Source organism: Oryzias latipes, chromosome 3 (genome assembly GCF_002234675.1).
Source record: "Oryzias latipes chromosome 3, ASM223467v1".
Taxonomy (NCBI): Eukaryota; Metazoa; Chordata; class Actinopteri; order Beloniformes; family Adrianichthyidae; genus Oryzias; species Oryzias latipes.
Window position 1 is genome coordinate 37,593,277 of NC_019861.2, and position 22,186 is coordinate 37,615,462.

The 22,186-nt window shown below is 46.5% G+C and overlaps 1 protein-coding gene across 4 annotated transcripts in view; it reads right to left on the reverse strand.

Moving 5' to 3' along the window:
* Window positions 1–22,186, reverse strand: part of LOC101162987 (puratrophin-1) — a 57,851-nt gene that overhangs the window by 9,362 nt on the left and 26,303 nt on the right. For 2 of the 4 annotated variants that reach the window (XM_023953779.1, XM_023953780.1), the window contains 11 exons: window positions 12,958–13,155; window positions 10,431–12,885; window positions 9,420–9,569; window positions 7,776–7,899; window positions 7,612–7,705; window positions 6,735–6,821; window positions 6,424–6,540; window positions 6,074–6,172; window positions 5,720–6,004; window positions 2,910–3,032; window positions 2,364–2,555 (listed from right to left, as the gene is read on the reverse strand). In XM_023953779.1, the coding sequence (XP_023809547.1) occupies window positions 2,364–2,555; window positions 2,910–3,032; window positions 5,720–6,004; window positions 6,074–6,172; window positions 6,424–6,540; window positions 6,735–6,821; window positions 7,612–7,705; window positions 7,776–7,899; window positions 9,420–9,569; window positions 10,431–12,885; window positions 12,958–13,155 (3,924 nt within the window). Of the gene's footprint in view, window positions 1–1,991; window positions 2,251–2,363; window positions 2,556–2,909; window positions 3,033–5,719; window positions 6,005–6,073; window positions 6,173–6,423; window positions 6,541–6,734; window positions 6,822–7,611; window positions 7,706–7,775; window positions 7,900–9,419; window positions 9,570–10,430; window positions 12,886–12,957; window positions 13,156–22,186 lie in introns of those variants that run through there. The other 2 variants (XM_023953782.1, XM_023953781.1) reach the window with 2 other exon arrangements.

Genomic DNA, 22,186 nt, shown 5'->3' on the forward strand with positions numbered 1-22,186 from the left:
TATATCCAGAGTCCGCCCATTTCTCTCTCTTGCCAGTACAGAGGTGCTAATGCATGCTTTTATTACCAGCAGATTAGATTATTGTAATGCCCTGCTCTCTGGTCTTCCCAGAACAAGAATAGCAAATCTTCAACTGCTGCAAAATTCAGCAGCACGCGTTCTGACGAGGACCAGGGGGCGGGAACACATTACACCGATTTTAAGATCGCTGCATTGGCTCCCTGTGCAATTCAGGATTGATTTTAAAGTTCTTTTATTGGTTTACAAATGTTTTTATGGTCTCTGGCCTTCATATTTATCTGACATGATTTTAAAGTATGAACCCTCGCGGACCCTGAGGTCCTCTGATACAGGCCTTTTGCTTATTCCAAAAGTTAGAACAAAAACGTACGGCGAGGCCTCATTCAGTTTTTACGGACCTCGCCTGTGGAACAGCCTCCCAGACAGCCTCAGGGCTGCAGAGACAGTTCATGTTTTTAAAGGAAGGCTTAAGACCTACCTTTTTAATTTAGCTTTTAGTTGAATTTTAGGATTTTTAATTTTTTTTATTATTATTTATTTATTATTATTATTATTATTTAAATATTTTAATTATTTATTTATTTTTTCTTTTAACTAGTTTTTTATGTGTATGTAAATACATTTATTTATTTATTTATTCTATTAATTTTTAAGTCGCTCTTACTATTTCATATGCCTATTAAGGTTTATGTAATTATTTGTTTTTTGTCCATGTTTTATATATATTTTAATTTTATTCCTTTTACATTTTATTACACTCCAGTGTTTTCCTCTGAGGGATCCTCCACATCGGTGACTGACCCTTCTCAGTGAACGGGGTCGCTGCAGTGGGATCTCCTGGGTCTGACTCTTTTGATTGGATCTGGGGGGTTCTGTGGTAGTGTTCTCCATGAACTTGAGTTGGGGGGTCGCTGGTGTGGACATGTCCCCAAAATATCGTTTCCCCACGACAGGACAAAGCCAGGTCTCTACATTCTATCATTCTATCACTTTTTTATTTATTTATTCATTTATTTATTTATTGATGTGTGTGTGTGTGTTTTTGCGGGGGGGGGGGGGGGGGGGGGGTTGTCGCACGGTTTGTCTTGTCATCTTGTTTTTAAATTTTATTGTTTTTTATGCACAGCACTTTGAGTGACATATGTTGTTGAAAAAGTGCTATATAAATAAAGGTTGATTTGATTTGATTTGAGATATCTGGCTGCTCCGTAATAAACGAGAGGATTTTCTAAATGTGCTTTTATTAATGTTACGGTTATTATGAAGCGCCTGTTCGCTCATCATTTTATTTTAATCCGTGTGGTCAGAGCTTTTTTTGTGGAAGAACGGAGCTGGAAGAAGGCAGGACTAAGAGAGGCTAACACGGGCTAACAACATTAGCCTTTGATTCAACATAAATCCATGCGGGAAACGCTGCAAACTGGCTGAACGTAAATGTGTGGGAATAACAGCAGCCTTTATTTTGTTGGGACAGGAAACACAAATCCATGTGATTGTTTGAACAGTTTCTAAGGACTGAGCGCTATTTCTGCTTTGAAAAGCTCACACCGCCCCAAAGCCGCTGTGTGAGCTGACGGTCCGAGCTCTGCCCGGACACACACTTTTACCGGGAGACCCGGTTCTCCCGAATTCTGTAGCTCGTTCACACAGAGCCGCGGGACGGATGGCAGTCCAAAGCTCCCACACATAATGCACACGTAACAAAGCATCCTCCCTTCCCCTCAAACACAAAGCTGTAAGTCCGTCTGCTCAGAGACACGTCTCTCGCTCCACCGGTCCACCTGACTAATCAGGTGCAGGAGCGACGACTTTTCTATTTTGTTTATTTATTTTATGTTAAAGTCACTTCCCTCAGTTTATACTGGATCATCGCGGATGAGTCATTAGTTGGGAAATAAAATGAATGAAGTAATAAAGTAAAAGAAGGAATATTTATTTAAAAGTAAACCCCCCCCCCCCCCCCCCCGACGACATCATCGTCCATCCCGACGTTTTACTGTAAACATCGTCATCTGCCAATTTAAGGCATCGCCCAACCCTAGACCAGTGTGTGTAATACTGGTCTATGTGACACGATGAGGACTTCCTGTCCATGCAGGGTACATTTCCTCTGGTGAGCTTGGTTCTGGTCCTCTTGGTTCTATAAGAGTTCACCTGAACTCTGGATTGGACCAGACTCCTGAGAACGAGGGTCTCTGTTCTCTTGCAGATGAACTCTGGTGCGGTTCACTTCAGTGTGAATGCAGACGGACCAGGAGGGGAACCAACGAGGCAAACATTTTAAAAGGAAGAAATTCCATTTCTGGAACCAAAGACGGATCTTTTCCCGCCACCTCTCCTACCTGGTCCAGGAAGCAGTACAGCTGCACGGTCCGCTCGATGTTCTGCCCGGTGCTCTTGACCCGCTGGGAGAAGTCCTGGAGCTGAGCCCAGAAGGAGTGGACCTTCAGCTCGTAAGCCTGGAGGTTGGATGAGGACATGTCGTTCCAGCGTTCCAGGCGGCCCAGAAGCTCCTCCCCTCGCTTACACTGGTCCTGCAAGCAAACAGGAGTCAGAGTTACAGTTTTTGTTATTTCAGCATCAAAAATATCCATCAGGGTCAGAGATCAGTGTCATCAGCAAACAACAACAGTTCTGGTATTTCAGAGACACGAATCGCTTAGAGAGGAAATAATCCAGAGCCTAGTGCAGATCCGTGTGGAACACCACCATTGATGTCTGAACGTGAGGAACTAACATCCTCAAGTTCTTCCTGCCAAAGAACGTCTGATCTGATGACCGTTTTTCCTTTTCTGGATCCAATACCGTTTCGATCCGAACACATGAACGTCTATACAGTTCTGTTCTGAAACCATTCGGACTCGTTACCGACGTCTGTAGTGCCTCACATATGCGGTGGCGTAGAACTCCTTGAAGTCCAGCTGTTTTTTGTTCAGAAGCTCCAGAGAATCTGCCGGTTCCTCCAGAGTCTTCAGATGGACCTCCCCCTCCTCCTCTAGCCACGCCCTCACCTGAAACACACACACGTCCTGTGAGCAGCTCAGGTTTCATGGTCAACAGCTGCTTCCTGCTCTCTGATCTGAAGCTCCTCGGTGGGAGGAAGGCTAGCTGATGGGCAGAAGGACTTATTTCATGCTCAGAACTACGGTGGCCGACAGGGCTCACACTCCATACAGGAGAAAAACACAACGAAATTACCCACAACACAACCACAAAACCGCAGCAATAGCATTAACCTCAGCACAACGGAAAGGAGGACTTTTTTTTCTCTCCTACTGGTGGAAAAAAATTCAGTTTCAAACTATTCGGTGCGAAGGAGTTTTAGAATTCTGAGAAAAAAAGTCAGAATTTTCTATGGCCTTTTTTTTTTCCTTTCTCCATGGCCCTAATCCTCTTCCGTAAGTAAGTGTGCAGGAAACAACCTCGTAATTTTACGAGATTAAAGTGGAGGTTAGCATGCAGAGCAGCAGCAAGAGCAGACCGACTAAAATGAGCTGATTGATAATGTTCCAAATGTTTGGAAGCTCATTTGTTTGATTTATGATTTATTCCTGTTTTCTTTATCGATGGCTGGTTTGCAGGATCTCTGCAGCCATTGATGAAGCTGTGCCGACGGCGTCGGTGTCCCTGCAGACGTCCACTTCAATCCTTTCTTCCTCCACTAAAGACCAGATCTCTACGTTTGTGTGACGCTTCCGTCTGAGGAGGAGCACTTTTTGACATTTTCAACATTCTAATGCTATATTCTATATGCTATATATGAAGGTAAAAATGCTCGTAAGAACGCACTTGTAGATTTGATCTGAGAACTTGTAATATAGAATGTTAATACACATGCAAATGGAAATTTGTCAGTTCACAGCAGAAGATTTTTACACACAGATGCAGATTTTTGGTGCACAAGTATTCACATTCCATATTACAAATTCTCACATCAAATCTACAAGTGCGTTCTTTTTAGAGCATTTTAGCCTTCATGCTAACATAACAGAATATTTTCATTCCTCTTTATTGTTTTATGTTGAAATGGGACGTTTCATCTGCAGGAGGGGGCGTATGGAACACTGTTTACTTCTGCATTGGTGTTGGGATGACAGGTTCATGGCGTAAGGTGACAGATGAACTTAAGGGTTTGTGAATAAAAAGGAGAATGAAGGCAGCAGCGGTCCTCTACACCCAAACGTGTCTCTGAGCTCCTTATTTTACAGATGACACTCTGCTTTACCGACACCGAAACCCGGAAAGACGGCTACACTGACAATCTGATTTTGAGTCACCAAAAGGTTTTGAATCTCTTTTTTTAAACCCATCTGGAAATAAAGCTTCACAAAAGGCTCCACGTATTTCATCTTCAAGTTAGGCTCTGATAAACGGAAAAAAATCGTTAATCCACGACTTTTTTCTCGTAAGTATACGACTTAAAAGTCGTATTTTAAAAAAGAAAACAAAGAGCGTTAGATGAAGCAGATGTCACTATGTGGAGAGCTGGTACATTTATATTTTTGGACAAACATATTTGTAAGAAATTACGTTATCTAGTAAGAAAACACCCTAATCTTGTCCAAATATCACGTAGCTCTCAGGAGCGCCGAATAGTTTGAAACTGAATTGGGTTTTTTCCGCCGGTAGGAAAAAAATGTCCTAATTTCCGTTGTGCTGAGGTCAATGCTGTTGCTGCGGTTATGTCATAGTGTTGCGGGTATTTTCATAGTGATTCGGGAAATGTCGTTGTGTTTTTTCTTTTGCATGTAGTGTGAGCCCTGTCGGCCACCGTACAGAACCCGCGAAGACCAGAACCAGATGTGTCTTTGACGCCTCATTCTGTGAACCAGAGTAACCTCAGACGGCTGCAGATCCACATGTCCACCAGCAGAGGTCAGTGCAGCTCTGGAAGGAGCCGTAAAATGGTTTTGTCTCTGCATTGACAGCTGAGCTAAGCATTTCATAAAATATCCATCAAAACACATTTCTATCACAATAAAAACCTTTGTAACATCGGTTTCTGCAGATTTGACTTTCCAGCGCAGCATTTATCATTTCATGCCTCATGAAGTTACTTTATTTTTTTTACTTTATTTTATTTTTGTTTTATTGTTTTTATTCACTTTCCTTTCAAAGTTCAGCATTTTACTTTGAAATGTAGCTTATTTTATTTTATTAACTTAGCATAGTTTAGCACATTTCCTTTGGTTTTTAGCTTCAACTTTTTGATCACAAACACATTTGAGTTACTTGTTGTAAAGGTAATTGGGCATTTATTTGCATTTCCAATGTATTTTAGTTCTTTTTAGCTTTCTTTTTGCATCGTTTATTAATAAACACTATTATTTATTTTCAACACAAAACATTTAATATTTTGCAGGATAAAGCTGAACCATGCGGTTGTTTTCCTCTGAACGTGTTCTAGCCATCCAAACTACTTCAATATTTCAGCTTTTTTCCGCTCATCTGAGTCCAGTCTGTGGAAAAACTAAAAGACTGAGCGTCTGAGAAGGAGGCGGAGCTTCTGCGTCTGTCCTCCATTCCTGCAGGTTTGTGTTTATATACACAGAATCAAGTCTTCCTGCTTTTCTTTGCCCTTAAAACGACCTCGGCTGTGAAACTGAAAGCAGCTGAGGGGCTGAGGGTGATGGGGGTCTGTGTGAACTGACCTGAACCTTTAGGTTTCAGGTAGGAACCCTGCATGGACTGAGCTCACCTGGCTGAAGCCGTCCTCCAGGTTCCAAAAGTCCAGGATGAAGTGGATCTCCTGGGTCCTGGAGTTGGACAGAGTCACCAGGCAGTGCAGCAGCTCATCCACCTGATCGTACAGGGACGCCACCGCCCTCACCGCCTCTCGCTGCTGCTCTGACGCACCGCCGGCCTCCTCCCGCCGCAGCCAGGACAGAGAGGCTCCGCCCTCCTGCTGCAGCTGCAACAGGCGGGCGTCCTGCAGGATGCTGTGCATCACAGCCTCGTCCCTGGACAGCAGAACCTGAGCGTCCTGAAGGAGGAGGACTATTACAAGCTGTGTTCACGGTTCATGCTCTCTGCCACATGTCAGCTGTGTTACCGTGGCAACAGCAGGTAAAGGTGTGCCTTGAAGGGCCCTGATGGCTTTCTGCAGGAGGTCCACCACAGAATTGCACTGATTGGTCAGCTGCTGGACTCTCTGAAGGATGGAGGACAACAACATGAGACTGTTTGCTGAGGTCAGACTTCTCTGATCATTCTCCATTTCACTTTCTTCATCCTTACAGAAGCTTCAGACCAGAAGATAAAACCTCAAAAACACATAAATTCAGTTTCAAACTGTAGAACCCAGAACTTTTGGGTCACTGGAAGCTCTTCTTCTATTGGACAGTTTGACATGAGAGTGATGACTCCAGAGCTTTAGCATGGTTAGCGTGTGTGAACACTGACGGTTCTGAAGGCGATCCAGCTGCTCTGACTGAAGATGAAGGATCCTCCAAAGTCTGCAGGAAGCTGCTGGAGCTCCACGTGTTTCTGCAGAGACTTCAAAGAGCTCACCACCTCCACCTGCATCACAAAACACCACATCACAGATCTTCATGTGTCACCATCCAGAATAACACTAGACTTTCATCTGTTCTTTCAATGCACCCATGTAAACATCGGCACCGTGACTGTCTCACAAAAACACAACAATGATTTTAAACTCCTGAATGTCTCCAAGTCTTCCTGCAGACGCTGTGCAGGTGATCAGCTGTTACCGGTGTGGCTGCAGGTTTGTCCAAATGAAGGCAGGAGTCTTTGATAGCCAGGATTAAAACCGCATGGATGGAGCCGGGATGGTCTTCCTGTACAAACACAACCAGAGAACAAACACAACCAGAGAACAAACACAGTCAGAAAACAAACAACAGGCAGAAAGAAAAAAAACAGTCATCTACTTCTACCCTTCCTCTTCTCTATTCTTGATAATAATTCATCATTTAGTTCTCCATGCCTCTGTTTGGTACAGTGATTCATGTATTGTCCCTCTTTTCCTCTCCCCTCCTGGGGAGTGGGAGTGCTTCCAGACTCCAGTTGTTTCATCCGTGCTCCTGTTCCTGACCGTTTACCTCGTCTCTGCTCCTGCTCCTACACCTGGCTGTGGTTCCTGTCTCCGGCTCGACTCGCGCCTTTGACTGTCCCGATAACCACGGCTGGATGAAGCTCGTCTGCTGGACTTTATATATGTAGTTGTAGATTTAGATAAGTTAATTCTTCTCTAAGAGTTCTGGTAAATCGCCTGTCCGTCCTGGGGGAGGATCCCTCCTTCATGTGGGCACCCCTGAGGTTTCTTCGTTTTTTCCGGAATCCGGTTTTTTAGGAGTTTTTCCTTACAGAGAAGGGGGGTCTAAGGGCAGGGATGCCAGTATAGCTTAGTCAGTTTGTTAGTTCATTTTAGTATTTTCCTATTGAACTCTTTGTATTCGTGATCCTTTTGATTTCATGTTTTACTTTGAAGCCCATCGAAACGACTGTTGTTGTGATTTTGGGCTATACAAATAAAATTGAATTGAATAGAAAACAGTCAGAGGGCAAACACACATAGGCATGTGTTCAGACATGCAGCACTGATCCGTTCTTCTCAGTCAGACTGACCTGCAGCAATCCGAGGGCTGAGAATAACGCTGGTGCTGGGGGGGCTCTGCGGGTGTCCACCAGCACCGTCAGGCCCAACGTCAGTGTTTCCTTCCTGTGTCACACAGGAAGTGATGTCAGACAGAGAACAGGCCGGTGGTCTGTCTGCAGGCACAGGTACATACCGAAGGGTAGAGGTGTAGAAAAGCAGGAGGCGGAGAAGCTCGGCGCTGTCACATTCAGGGTGGGTCCATACTGAATGGGCGGGGCAAACAGTGAGCAGGGCCCGCCCCCCTCGGTCTCTCGATCCTACAGAAATATCAGGTGAGAACGGTAGTGTGATTCACGCTCTCTTTTTAGCTGGTTCTGTTTTTAAATGGGTTTAGGAAATCCTTTTGAGATCAAGCAGATTTCACATTTAGCAAATAGAAAAATCTCTTTTTTTTCACTGTGAAATAGTAGCTGTTAACTCAATGTGTCCTTTTTTTCTTTTTTAGAAAAGTGCTGGGTGATACGGACAAACCTGATAACATATAAATCACAGTTTTGTTTGCAACTTAAATTAACGAAGAATCGCTGCAAGTTCAAAGTAGAAAAGCCCTTGAAAGGTGCACCAAACACCTTTTCCCGGTTTCCTTTTCATGCGTTTGTCGTTAAACAGTTCAACACCCAGCGCAGACGTCTGTGATCGTCGATGCAGTCATTCCACGCCGCTTTAGCGGCTTTTACTCATCGATTCCATCTTCATGGTCGTGGTTCTTACATAGATCATTAGATCAGTTTGTTGGGTCAGTCTGTTTTTGGGACCGGTCCGGGTGTCTGGTCCACATCCTTCCTGTTTTACCAAACCAAATCTGTGTTTCTGAAAGAAAAGCTCCTCGGTTCGGGTCGTCTGATCATCTTGTCTGAATTGTTCTTCCTCCGTGTTTGTTTGCTGGATTTGGACGTAAATCAGTGCCGTAAACTAACCGTGTTGTGAACCACAGAGCTGCATATAAATGTTTTCTACCTTACATTTCCTGTAGACCGGGGGTCTGAGTCGAGGCCTGGACTCAGACCCCCGGTCTAGAGGAAATGTAACTTTGTGACGTCCAGCTCTAACGTATCAGGTGGTTGTTGTGAACCTTGTTTGGATTGACCAAAAACCAAACCTGCACTGTGTACAGGTCCCTGCGTGTTCACATCCATAATAAACTAGACGGGTACGACACCAGGGTCCTAGGCAAAAAGGGTCAGAGTCACCTCCACCTTTGGTCCGTTGGTGTCTGTCTGCAAATACTTAGGACCTTTTATGGAACTCTAGTTGCATCAGCAACTTTCTATGCAGTGGTCTGCTGGAGTGGTGGAATTACAGACAGGGAGACAAGAAAAAACTGGACAAGCTGCTCCAGAGGGCTAGCTCTGTCCTGGGGTGTCCACTGGACTCAGTGGACTCTGGAGGTGAGAGGAGGTGCTGACCAAGCTGTCCAGCCTCCGAACAACCCCTCTCATCCTCTGTATGAGACAACCGCAGTTCATCGTTCAGCCGCAGACCGCTTCACCCTCAGTGCAAAAAGGAACGCTCCCGGAGGTCCTTCGTCCCAACAGCAGTTGGACTGGACAACAACACGGTCTAGGACCACTGAAACTGCTGCTGTATCGACTTATTTAGTTATGACGTGTACTTTTACTACTGTTTTTATTCCTACTCTTGCTATTTGAACTGTTACATTTCTCGTTTGGCTGCTTTAACAACACAATTTCCCTCCGGGGATCAATAGAGTCCCATGATCCATGATCATCATCAACGTTTCCAGAACCGAGTCTGGTTCCTGTTGGGGGTTTCTCACCGGGCAGACAGACGGCTCCTGACTTCAGCAGGACACTGTGGAAACTGGAATGGGGGTTCTGAACTGTTACAGTGGGAGCAGCTGGTGGATGTTCTGGTTCTGTTGGACGCTGAGCTGCTGATGGGACAGCAGGAGGTTCGCTGGAGACGTCTGGAAACACAAACACACAACTATAGACACGCACACACAAATCAGCACAGATGAAGCTTAAAGGCCAAAGGCTGCAGTGGGCAGAACATCTACAGAACCAGCGTGTTCCAGCAGAACTCCAGAGAGGAAGTCACATCATGTCTGCAGACAGTCCATGTCCAGATCCACCACGCTGCCCGTTTATGGAGCAGGAACTGGACTTGGTGGTTTTGGAGGACCAGGCTAAGCAGAACCGTCTTAGAACAAAAGTGACAGCGGGAATGCTGTTCTGACGTCAGGGTGTCCAAACTGAGATCACAGAGACGTTGGGACATGTTCTGTTTTAGCAAACCTCCTCTTCATCAGTGCATTTGCTAAGGTTTTGGGCTGGAATTGGACCTCCGACGGAGGAGAACCCGTGAACCCATCATCTGCATTAGACTGACCGTTCTGCTGGATTACTTATTTGTATAAAAAGCACCAACAACGGAACCTGGTGGGACTGTAAATATAAGAAATTCAGCTAATTTCCATGAAACTAGGAACAGAACCGGTTCAGTCCAGTTCAGACCCTGTTCCCTCATAGAGACTGTCTGGGATACGTCAGAACCGTTCTGTGACCAGAAACCAAACCTGACATGAGATCCAGGCCTGTGGTCTCTGGGTGAAGACGGTGGAGGAGTTTCAGCGTTTGGTTATAGAAGAACAGGTTAAAGTTCAGGCTGACACACAGCAGGGGGGGGTTAGAAGAAAGTCAGAGTTAACCAGGGGGGGGGGGGGGGGGGGGGCTGATAAGGAAGGTGTCAGCCAATTGGAGAAGGGGGAGGAGTTTAGGCAGATGAGAGTCTGATTGGCAGAAGGGGATGGAGGAAGTTCCTGTACCTTCATGCTGATGCTCTGCAGATCCTCCTCCAGCAGCTTCACCCCCCCCACGCTGCCCGCCTTCGGAATAAGAGCCTTTGGGCTGCGTTGGACCTGGACTGGCTGCAGGTGCGAGGGGACTCTGCCGCGGATCAGAACCAAGAAGAGAGCCGGACTCCACAGCAGGTCTGGTGAAGCCCCTGCCTTCAAAATAATGGTCCTCAGATTGTGGAACACCTTCAGAATAAGAGCCCTCAGGGTGTGCCTCTGCTGTACTTCCATGTTGGCAGTTCTCAGGCCAGGCGTTTTTTGAATTATTTTCAAAATAAGAGTCTTCAGATGAAGTTGGTGCCGTCCTTTCAGAATAAGAGTCTTTAAAAGGCGTTTGAATTGTGCTTTCAAGGTAAGAGTCCCCAGGTTGTGTTTGCAGTACACTTTCAGAATAAGAGTCCCCAGGCTGTGTTTGCAGTACACTTTCAGAATAAGAGTCCCTAGGCTGTGTTTGCAGTACACTTTCAGAATAAGAGTTTCCAGGTTGTTTTTGCAGTACACTTTCAGAATAAGAGTTTCCAGGTTGTTTTTGCAGTACACTTTCAGAATAAGAGTCCGCAGGTTGTGTTTGCAGTACACTTTCAGAACAAGAGTCCCCAGGTTGTGTTTGCAGTACACTTTCAGAATAAGAGTCCCTAGGTTGTGTTAGTAGTACACTTTCAGAATAAGAGTCCCTAGGTTGTGTTAGCAGTACACTTTCAGAATAAGAGTCCTCAGGTTGAGCTTGTATTGTGCTTTCAGGTGTCAAGTATTCAGGCTGTGTTTGCTGTTGGTTATTTTCAGAATTAGGGTCCTCTGGCTGTGTTTCTACTGTATTTCCAGAATAAGAGTCTTGACAGTCTGCTCGAGTTGTGATTTTAGACATGGTATTATCATGTAGCGCTTTATTTTCAAAATAAGGCTTCTGTGCTTGGACTAGTAATGCGTTTTCGGAGTAAAAGTCTTCAGCCTGTGGCCCTCCATTTTCAGTATATTTAAGTAGGGGATTTTTAAAATAAGAGTCCCTGGAGCAGCATGTTTGAACAGTAACTTCAAAGTAAGAGTCCTTAAGGTTAATTTGCTTATTACTTTCAGAATAAGAGTTCTGAGGGACTGGCTCTTGTGCACCTTCAGAATAAGAGCTCTCAGGACATATTTGTAAACTGTTGTTTTCAAAATAAAATCCTTCTGTACAGCTTTGTTGCGCTTTATTTTCACTAAAAGATATTTCTATGGGTTTCTGTTTCAGGACATCATCTAAATAAAATTCCTCTTGCGGAAAACTTCCAGAATAAGAGCCTTCATGTTTAGTCTCCCCTGTAATCCTTTCAAAGTAAGAGTCCTGAAATGTTTCTCTTTGTTCCGTCATTTCTTTCCCTCCATCTCTTCCTTCCTTCCTTCTTTCTGTGGTCACTTGCCTCTCCTCCTCTGTTTCTTCCCGCATCTCCACCTTAATCTCCGCCTCCTCTGCTATCAATGGTAACTCTTCACCTCCACCTTTCACCTTCTCATCACTTTTCTCCTCAATCTCTGGCCTCCTGGTTTCTAACTGCTGCTCCTTTTTCACCTCCCCTTTCCTCTTTTCTTTTTCACAAACAGCTTCACACCTGAGCTCCTCCTGCCCCCTGCCCTCCTCTTCCTTCCCACCCTCTTCCAGTTTGGTGCAGGTTTCAGTTTCAGGATGCAGATTCAGAGTGTCCTTGTGTGAAGCGGTACCTTCTGCTGGTTCCGCCTGAGAACCGGACCTGCACATGTGCGTTGCTGCATAGGTGCGTGTGTGCGCACAGATCTGGTTGCTGCTTCTGGCTCGGTTCTGCAGGCTGATGGACTGAGTTAAAGATCCTTTCTGGGGGGAGAAGCGCGGGAGCTCAGTTAGCTCCACGTACTCCCCCTCCGACTCCTCGCCATCACTGCTTGCTGCTGATTGGCTGCTTCTGGAGGGGAGGACCTCCACCTCCTGACCGTGCGAGTTAGTGTCTCTGCTCTTCACGGACGTCTTCTCGTCATCCCTGTGGTTGGTGCGACTGATGAATTGTGGGTAGACCAAATCCTCCCAGGGGACCCTGAAGACGTCCCCGTGCGCAGACAGAAGGCAGCGCTCCAACCGGGGCCCCCCTCGCTGCTCCCTGTCCCTGTTGACAGAGTCCAGCCAGGCCATGGTGAAGAGCGTCCTCAGAGCAACGGTGGTCACCTCCTGCTGCTCCACATCGGGGCCCGCAGCCAAACAGCTGCACAGGAGCAGGCGGGGGGGTGGGGTCACACTTCTCCTGCAGGGGGCAGTGTAGCGCGATCGAGAAATGGGCGGAGCAGCGGGAGGAGAAACAAGCAGGTAAAAGTCTCCTGGTTGGAGGAGGCGGGGGTCCAGAGGACAGAGCTGAACGACTATCTTCTCATGGATGCAGAGAGGCCAGCCTTCATGACGGAAGAGCAACCCACTGAACGGCAGCTGGGGGGCGAGAGGAGGCGGAGTCACTTCATATGTTAGGACGGTTCCTCGCAGACGCAGTCGGATACTCACGCAGGCGTCCTGCTGCACGCTTTGTAGGAGCTGCTTTGCTGGAAGCAGGAAGTGGATCAGGTACTGGAGGCCGTCCCCCCTGAAGCAGCTCTCCACCACGCTGAGGACCTGACAGAGGACGGTTGGGGATGTGGCCTGGAAGGGGGGGTAGAGGTCTGCCAGAGCCGCCTGGATGCAGCGGTCCAAAGACTCAGAGTCCTAGGAGGAACAGATGGAGGTGATCAGAGAGGGTCTCATTCAAACCGAACACCCCCACCCCCAAGACAGACAGGAGCCCCCCCCCCACATCTGCAGCTTCAGGTTAGAGAATAGGGGGCAGAACCGAAGGGAGCTGAGGTTCTGGAGCTGGTTCTTCCAACACGTCATCAGAGCTGGATCACGTGAGTCCCAGCGCTGAACCAGCCGATCAGACCCACATCCGGTCCTGCCTCGGTCCACCTTCTGCCCCACAGCCCCTCCCTGACTGAGAAGACCCATCTACTTTCAGAGCGGCAGATCCAGTTACAGCAGCAGACGGGCCTCCCAACCACTCGGCTAAAAATACGCGGCTGTGGACGCCGTCCAGCAGCCTGTGCGCCGGGCTCAGATGGGGGGGGGGGCTGTCTGTGCCCCGTTTCAACCTTTGATCAGAACCAAAGAATGAAATCAAGCACGCCCCCTACAGTCCAAACCAAATAGCACATACTGGTCCGGACTGATGTGTTTGTGGATCTTCCTGTCATTTAACCCTTGTTCTATCCTAGACACTTTAACATTGGGAGGTGGGTCATCTAGACCCACTAGACAGTGCTCTGAACCTTTTTTCTTCAATGATTTGTGATCTTCACTGGTGTCCATGGATTACATGAAATCTTTCCACCTTTATCCACCTTTGTCATGGTGGGGAGAACACCTCAATGGAAGGGGGGGGGTCATATAAGACGGCACAAGGGTTAAAACGTGCAGATTTTGCTGCAAACAGAACTGCAGCCTGAACTGTCAGACTATGTCTCACACGGAGCTCCGCCTCTTTTTAAACCACGCCCCCTGTGATGTCACAGGGGGCGTGGCATCACAGGGGGCGTGAGGTTTACACACTGAAACGCAAAAACGTCAACAAAAACAGTGAAAGATGTGGAAATCTGCACTGCAGAATAAAAGAATTTTAGGAATTCAAAGTTTTGAGTACTAAGTTCTGTTAAAAAAAAAGTTTTAACATCCATTCTGGGTAAACCAGAGAGGAGGACATTACAATAATCTAATCAACTCAAATTAAAAGCAGGCATCAGCTTCTGTGCTGTAAGAGAGAGGCACAGGCGGCCTCTGGAAATGCTTTTGAGATGATAAAATCCTGTTTTCACGACACTTTTAATGTGAGAGATCAAACTTAGCTCAGAGTCAAAAAGCACGGCCAGGTTTCTCACGTTGAGAAGTTTAACATTCCTGAGTTTTGGTAAAATCATCTCTCTCTCGTCTTCAGAACCAATGATCCAAATTTCAGTTTTGTCCTGGTTGAGCTGTAGGACGTTTTCTGCCATCCATGACTTCGTCTCTAAAATACAGTTTGAAAGAGTTTTAACAGGTTCAAGGTCATCAGGAGACACGGCGATGTAAAGCTGTGTATCATCAGCATAGCTGTCAAAGTCAACGCCGTGTGTCCTGATGACATCACCAACATATATACAAGTTAAAACTAAGTTCTGGTACATCGCCTGTCCGTCCTCATGCGGACACCCCAGAGGTTTCTTCCTTTTTCCCGAATCTGTTTTTTTTTTTTTTAAAGGAGTTCTTCCTTACCGAGACGGAGGGTGTAAGGGCAGGGATGTTAGTTTAGTTTAGTCTGTTTAGTTAGTTAAGTTTAGTAGTTTCATATTGAATTCTTTGCATTCATGATCGTTTTTATGGTTACTTTACAATTACCAGTACAAAGGCCATTCGGAGTGGTTCTTAATGTTCTCGTCTTGAATGGAGTCACCTCATCTATGGAAGACTGTTAGTAAAATGATCAACCATATAATCCCAGGGTGCAGGTAAAACATCCATCAGGAGTTTTATCCAGATTCAGACAGTTCTCACTGAAGCTTCCCTCTGGATTCCACAGGTGGCATTAAAAAACACACAGAAGTGATCCGATGGTCAAGCCAACAACAGAGGACAGTCCAGCGGCAGCCGTAGGTCATGTCAAGGTCCAGGCAAAGACATCATCGTTCTTATCATGTAAATTAAGATCACCAGTTCATAAAATCCTATTTTACTTCATGTGAAGAGATGAATTCTTCAATAAAACAAAATGAAAGCAACTCCAAAAGCGGGAGCAGACGCCTCACCTGAGCGCCAGGAAGCAGGTTTTCCTTCAGATCCGACATGTTCCCAAAACAAACGCAGGGAAGTCATGCAAACAGAACCTAAAGGTCAAGTTTGTCTGGTGAAACGCGGCTTGGCAGCAGCTCAGGCTGGTCTTTGCAAAGCAGGTTCTGCAGAAAAACGCCATCTACATTTCTACTCAACTGAGCCCAAATCCAACAGAACCGACCCAGAAAGGACCACAGAGATGACCCAGCAGACAAAGCCTCCCTGCAGTCCATTTAGAGGCAGCAGCGCTGTGTGGAAATGTGGGATTACAGCGTTTAGCTCAGTGAGGAGGAGAAACATCAAAGCCAGCGGGGAGACGTTCCCATGGCAGCACGAGGGGGGCCGGGGGGGCTCAATGACTTCATTATCCTCGGCCTCCAGAGCGCAGGACCGACTGTGGGTCCATAATGTCGGCAGCTGACCCACAGACCAGAGGAGGACCACAGACTGACGAGGCCTTCAGAGAACCTCTCCAGAACTTCAGGATCATGGTGAAAACATCCAGACCAACAAAAGTCCAAAGAAAACCGTCTAGAGCAGAATCTGATGTTCTAGATCTCTAAACTTTTCCACAAAACTGGTTTACTTTGCTTTGAAGGATTACTGGTTCCCAACACACTGCTACACAACAAGTGCTACGCAGCAACACAACTACAGCAAATCATGACAATAGGTTTAGGGGCTGTCAAAACCTGCTACTATGATGGAATCTACCTGAATGAATGAGTCTTCATAGACGACTACAGCAAATGTACAGTTTTTGTTGAGAAGGTTCTGCTCAGACGACCCAAAGCTGCAAACTTCATGTAGCTGCAGACAGTTGTGTGTCAGGATGCAAGACTTCCCCAAACCTCAGAGCTCCTTTCTGAACCTTCAACAGCCGCTCCACCAAACCGAATGAAACCAACTCAAACCGACAACGCTTCCAAACAGAACCATCATCGTCCGTCACAACAGCTCTGCCGGCTGCGTTTAGGAAAAAGAAACTTCCAGACCTGATCAGGAAAACCTGGAGGTTCTCAGGTCTGAGCTTCAGCGTGTTTGGTGAGTTTCACTGAGGGTTACAGGGGGGTCAACCTCATTTTCACAGAGGGCCACATCAGCATAGTGTCTGTCCTCAAAGGGCCAGATATAACTTATACATGTAACTACATGTAATGAAAAATAAATGTAACTACTCCTTAATGTTAAATAACTCTTTATAATAACGTTTAAAAGTGACAATTACAGCTGCATAGAAAAACATATGTTTGCTTGTTACTTTAGCACAAATCCTTTTACATCTTGTCCGCTTATTAAAACCCACATAACTCCATTAATGAAGGATCAGACTGTCCAAGTGAATAAAGACAAAGAACATAAAACTGAGCTGCAAAGAACATGTATGACACGTGTAAAATTTTACAAAAAAATGCTGTACACAGCCTTGATGGTTTGATGACAACAATTTGTCTGCATCCACACATAAGACCTGCAAACAATGAATAATTGGAGCAGCAGCTACACATGTATAACATGTAATCAATTAAAATAAATGTGTTTTAGGACCTTAAAAACTTTTCTGCTCTCGTGGGCCACATGAAATGACATGGAGGGCCACATTTGGCCCCCGGGCCTCGAGTTTGACACATGTGGTTAAAACTATGCTCCAACGTCTGCAGCAGCGAGCACGGCTGTTAGAAACCCCAGCAGGTCCGAGCTCCTGCTTCAAAACACAAGTGACGCCGTGACATCACGGCGCCGGATCTTCACCGCCCCCGTCGGCGTGAACACAACCACAGGAAACAATATTCGTAACAATGCGTTTGCGTTTTGGACTTCAAAGCTTGTTTTTCTAAATGTGAGGTTTAATGACCCAGATGGGGCCTCAGAGGATCCAATCTCTCTGGTTCTGCTGGTTTTAATGAATAACCGGTGGCAGCCAGTCCGTCCCTGGAGGCCCGTGACTCATCCTCCGACCTGACGGAGGAACCAGTTCCTGAAGGGAGTGGAGGAGGAGGTGTCATCTCGGGGTCACCGTCAGAATCCATCAGAAGTAACTGGCAGCGATGAAGCAAAAAGCAGAACTATCCAAAAATCTATGTCTGGTCTCCATGGTTACCCCGACGGATCAAAGCAGACGGAGAAAGTGAACCGTTTCCAAGGAGCAGAATCAGAAACCGTCAGGAGACGTGACCTTTGACCTCCAATGGGGCAGAAGAAGCCAGCTGTCTGAAACCTGAGGCCTCTCCTCTGGAGGAGCAGACTCCTGCGAGATGCCTCGACGGCATCCCACTCCTCACAGGAGGCGTGTCTTTTTAGGCCTTTGCTGTATCCGCTGATTCAGCATTTATCCCATAATGCATCCCAGCACGTTGTGTGGTCACTGTACAGATCACTGGCCGTCGTTTGACACGCACGTGTACGGCAGAACACAACCAACACCCACCCACCACGTATGATGTTAAAGGCCGTGGACTCGTAAGGGGCTTTACAGCCAAACAACCATGTCCACTGCACATGGGCAAGGCAGGAACTGAACCTGGGATCCCCAGATCAGAGGTCGACCGCGCTTCCTCTGCACCACAGCTGCCCAATACTCATTGTGAGCCGGTTTATGAACTAAATGGTGTCCTAGAAATAAATAGCTGCTGTTGCCTTCAGGGTGACTGCTATTAAAAGGTATTGATGCTGTTTCTCTGGAATGTTCCTAGATCTGGCAGAAATACAACACTTGAGCTTCTTCCTGTTGGACTGTGGGCACAGTTCTTCCACAGCTGCGTGTTTTTAAGGAAACTGGTTCAAACCCTGCATTAACATTTTGATAGTTTTGTCTGAACTCTGCTTCTTCTCAGCTGATGTAAACATTTCTTAGCATATTTAGTCACATGCTGAACATCTACATTTGTATTTATTATTCCTCTCCTTAATGATTTGCTGTTTTCTGCTTTAACTCCCTCAGCAGGGGCAGAGGAAACCCTCAGCCTTGTAACAATATTGATCCTTTATAGACCTGATCATTGAGCTCCACGCCGGTTCCCACCGCTCTCCAGCCCATCCTCAAAGGTGTCATCTGCCCACACATTAGCAGATCAGGTGAGTTGCGCTACGGCGCTGCTGTGACAACTGCTCACCCACATTTACATCCAAACAGTCGGGCTGTTACGGGCTGATCCCTCCAAACTGAGGGATCAGCCCGTAACACGAGTCCCGTGTGAGGACGGGCTTCCTGTGCGGATCATGTGTGTTCGGTTTCTGCGACCTGCTGCAGCACGTTTCAGAAATGTTTCCCCACAGGGATTAAAGTTTCGTCTGCGAGATCTTATCTGCAAATGACGCGCGGCTCAGAGAAGAGCCTCCAGTCGGACAGAAGAGGCGGCAGGAACACGTTCCAGACGCTAGGGCCGTCAGGACGTTTCCATCAAAACAACGGCGGGTCCTGACTGAACCAGTTCTTTCTGTTCCAGATAAGAGCCACTAACTGTCACACACGACGGTGTGGGAAACGTTTTCTCAACAGGTCTTCTCAGCCAGCATTCACTAATGACCCATAATGCACCTGGCATGTGTGAGTGCTGCTGTTTCACCGCCGTCCAGTAGGCGGCAGTAGGGTCTTTTTGTTGGTGTACTATCCACCAATAAATGTAACAAAAACAGCTCATGGGAGGAAAAAAACCAAGATATTATTATTTATCTGTCGAGTTAGCATCGCAACATAATATTTGCACCAGCTCAGTGGCCTTGTGGTTAGTGTCCGCCCTGTAACTGGAAGGTCGTGGGTTCAAACCCAGGCCGAGTCATACCAAAGACTTGGGACCCCTCCCTGCTTGACACTCTGCATGGATTGGGGGGTTAAAACCACCAAATTGTTCCAGAGCGGGGCTGTGTCTGCAGCTCGCCGCTCCTCCAGGGGAGGGGTCAAATGTGGACAACAAGTGATAATGGGACTTTAACTTTAATTCAGAATATTTCAAGGATTTAATGATCTTTGTGTTTTCAATGCAGGTGGAAAGAAAATATGATCGGGTTCCAGGCAACCCTTAACAGAGCACATAAAAACATGATGGAATGGAGATAAACACAATTAAAATTATAATTAATTATAAAGAAAAACAAGAATATCAACACAACGTAAAAAAGGGCAGTGGGACAACATCGGTTTGATATTTGTCATAAAATCTTGAGGATTTCATCATTTCCCAGAGCTTAAGGTCTATCTGACTGTAAAGAACGCTCTAGTTTGTACTTTTTACCAATATTCTCCACTCTTTCGTTGGCTCAGCATAAACTCAACATTTGTTTTTATTTATTGAGCTTTTTTTTGCCTTATCCTCCTCCTGGTGGCAGATCAGACCTGCTGTTTCCTCTAAAGCATCTTCACTGCAACTGCTTCACATAAACACAACACTCTCACTGAGATTAAGACGAAAACATCTCAGCTACAGTTGTTTTTGGGGGGGGTAGCCCCAACCTTGACATGACACAGGTCCCTACAACAGCAGATTAGATTAGGAGGTTTCCCACAGAGCCAGCTGACAGCACCTGCAGAACATCTCTGAGAAGCAGCAGAGAGGGCTTGAAGGCCGTCAAAGTGAAGAGGTTTTGATCTGGACCCAGTGACCCCATGGACGGGGACTGGTCAGACGGAGGTACCAGGACTTATGACCTGGACCCAGTGAAACCAAAGTGGTATTTTGATCCATTCACGCACTTCTGAGTCTTCCTCTCTGAGCACCAGCCCCTCCCAATCCCCAAAAACGAGCAGTTCCTCACATTATGACATCACAAAGTGAGGAACAGCCCCTTCCAGGAAGAGTCTGCACTGCCAGCCCCGCCCCCAGGCCAACAGACACGCCCACTTTCTCAGTGGAGCTAGCAGTGATTGGCTAAACGCTTTCCTTTTCTCTGGACAATATGCTCGTCCATTTTTGCAAAAGTTCAGATGTTTGTTTTTCGTGGGAAAAACGCAGAAAAACCTGCTGAGGCCGCCTCTAGGATGACATCATGAAATGGGCGGTACCCACAAAGAGAGAAAGGCGGAGCCTCAGAGATCGAATCTTCTGTGAAAATAAGACATTTCATTTAAAAATCGTTCTTTAGTGGGTCAAAGGTAAAATATATAAATTAATCTAGTTTACCATAAAAGGCTAGAGAGAAGCACAATATAAGCGCTATCCCTTTGTAGGTGAAAAAGTCAAACATTTAAATCAAAGGTTTTTACTTTTTCTGTTTTATCAGCTCCATTTTTTTGTTGCTGTACATCTGAACGTCGACCGTATCGAATGTTTTCATCTTTTCACATGTGCAAACATTCACATGTGAAAAGAAACATACATTCAGCTGCAGTCTCAGGAGCTGATCTTTCTGAAGCTGTAATCTTCGTCTGAAGGACGGTTACCTGCAGACAGGTTCCTCAAAGAGCCATGATGCCAGCTCACATCATTAATGTGGCAATAATCCAGCTCTGAGTGTTTGATCCCAGAGGGCCCAGCAGATCAGTGTCAGGCCGCTCTGGCCTGCAGAGTGCAGCAGGTTCAAAGGGGAACCTGCCTTTACGGGGTTCAATTCATTGGGGGGTGTCTCCCTCATGGGGGAGGTTTTATGTTTCTCTGGAGAGGCAGGGGCTCTGCAGTAACACTGCACCTTTGTGCTGAAGGACTTCACAGAGCACTGCCCCGGAACTGACCCGTCCCAACGACACGCCACTCAACGCCTCGGACAATTAGCACTTCCTGCCCCAGACGAGTCCGGGAGCAGTGGCAGGCTGCAGGTACAAAGGCCAAGTTCCTGCGGTTGACATGTGACCCAGCAGGCAGCGTGTTAAATCTGATCCACATGGCGCCCCGCAGAAGCTTCTGCACATCTGAACTTTGAGAGTGAGCTCTACACAGCGTCATCCATCAGAACAGAGCGGAGAACATTCCTGCAGAGCCTCATTGCTCACAGGAAGGCACCCAGCAGCCCCCTCAACAAGCCCCAACAGCCCCTGAGCTCCTGCTCCTCCTCATCCTCGCCTTTGTATCTTTATCCAAACTGGAACTGCATCAGACGATTCCAGCCTCGGTTTCTTCCAAGCGGCCTGTTTCAACCAAATGAGGCACGTCCAAACCCTTCACAGATCCCTAGATATGTCCTTTAGGCTGGAATCACCGTCTCAATCTGAGACGCTGCATCTGAATCAGGTGAGGACAGAAGGCAGGCCTGGGGGGGCTGACTGCAGCAGACATGTTTGTAAAACACCAGCAGACCGGAACTTTGACAATCCAGCATTTTATGTGCTTGGTAAAAAACAACATTAAAACTAAATAAATAAAATACATTTTTTTAAAGTAGAAAATCAGTTAAAACGTAGTTTTAAGCGACTTGATTTTATGATATAAAGTATCATAAAAGTCTCATGGATCCATCCATCCATCTTCAGAACTCAAGCCCTCTTAGGGTCATGGGGTTACTGGAACCGGCCCGGATGCGGGTGGGTCGGGGCGTACCCTGAACAGGTTGCCAGTCTGTTGCAGGGCCACAGAACCACACATGGTTCTGCTTGGGGCCATTGTGAGTCACCATGAAGCATGTTTTTGGGCTGTGCGAGGAAAAGAGTGGCTGGAGAAAACATGCAGACTCCACACAGAAAGGACCCAGCTGGGATTTGAACCGGGACGTCGTCCCAGTGAGGCGAGAGTGCAGTGGTGCATACATGGATGGATTCACATTAAAATGAACCGCACCAGAGTTCACTTGGACCAAATCAAAGTTCAATGAACTTACTGAGGACCGTCAGAGGAAACCGCCTCTGGATCAACAAACAGTTCATCGGCAGACATCAACATTTCTACCAACAGATCTCACTGACGAGGTTCTACTTTGACTCAACAGATCTGCATGCCTGCAACAGACTTTAACACATGGGTCACACTGCTCT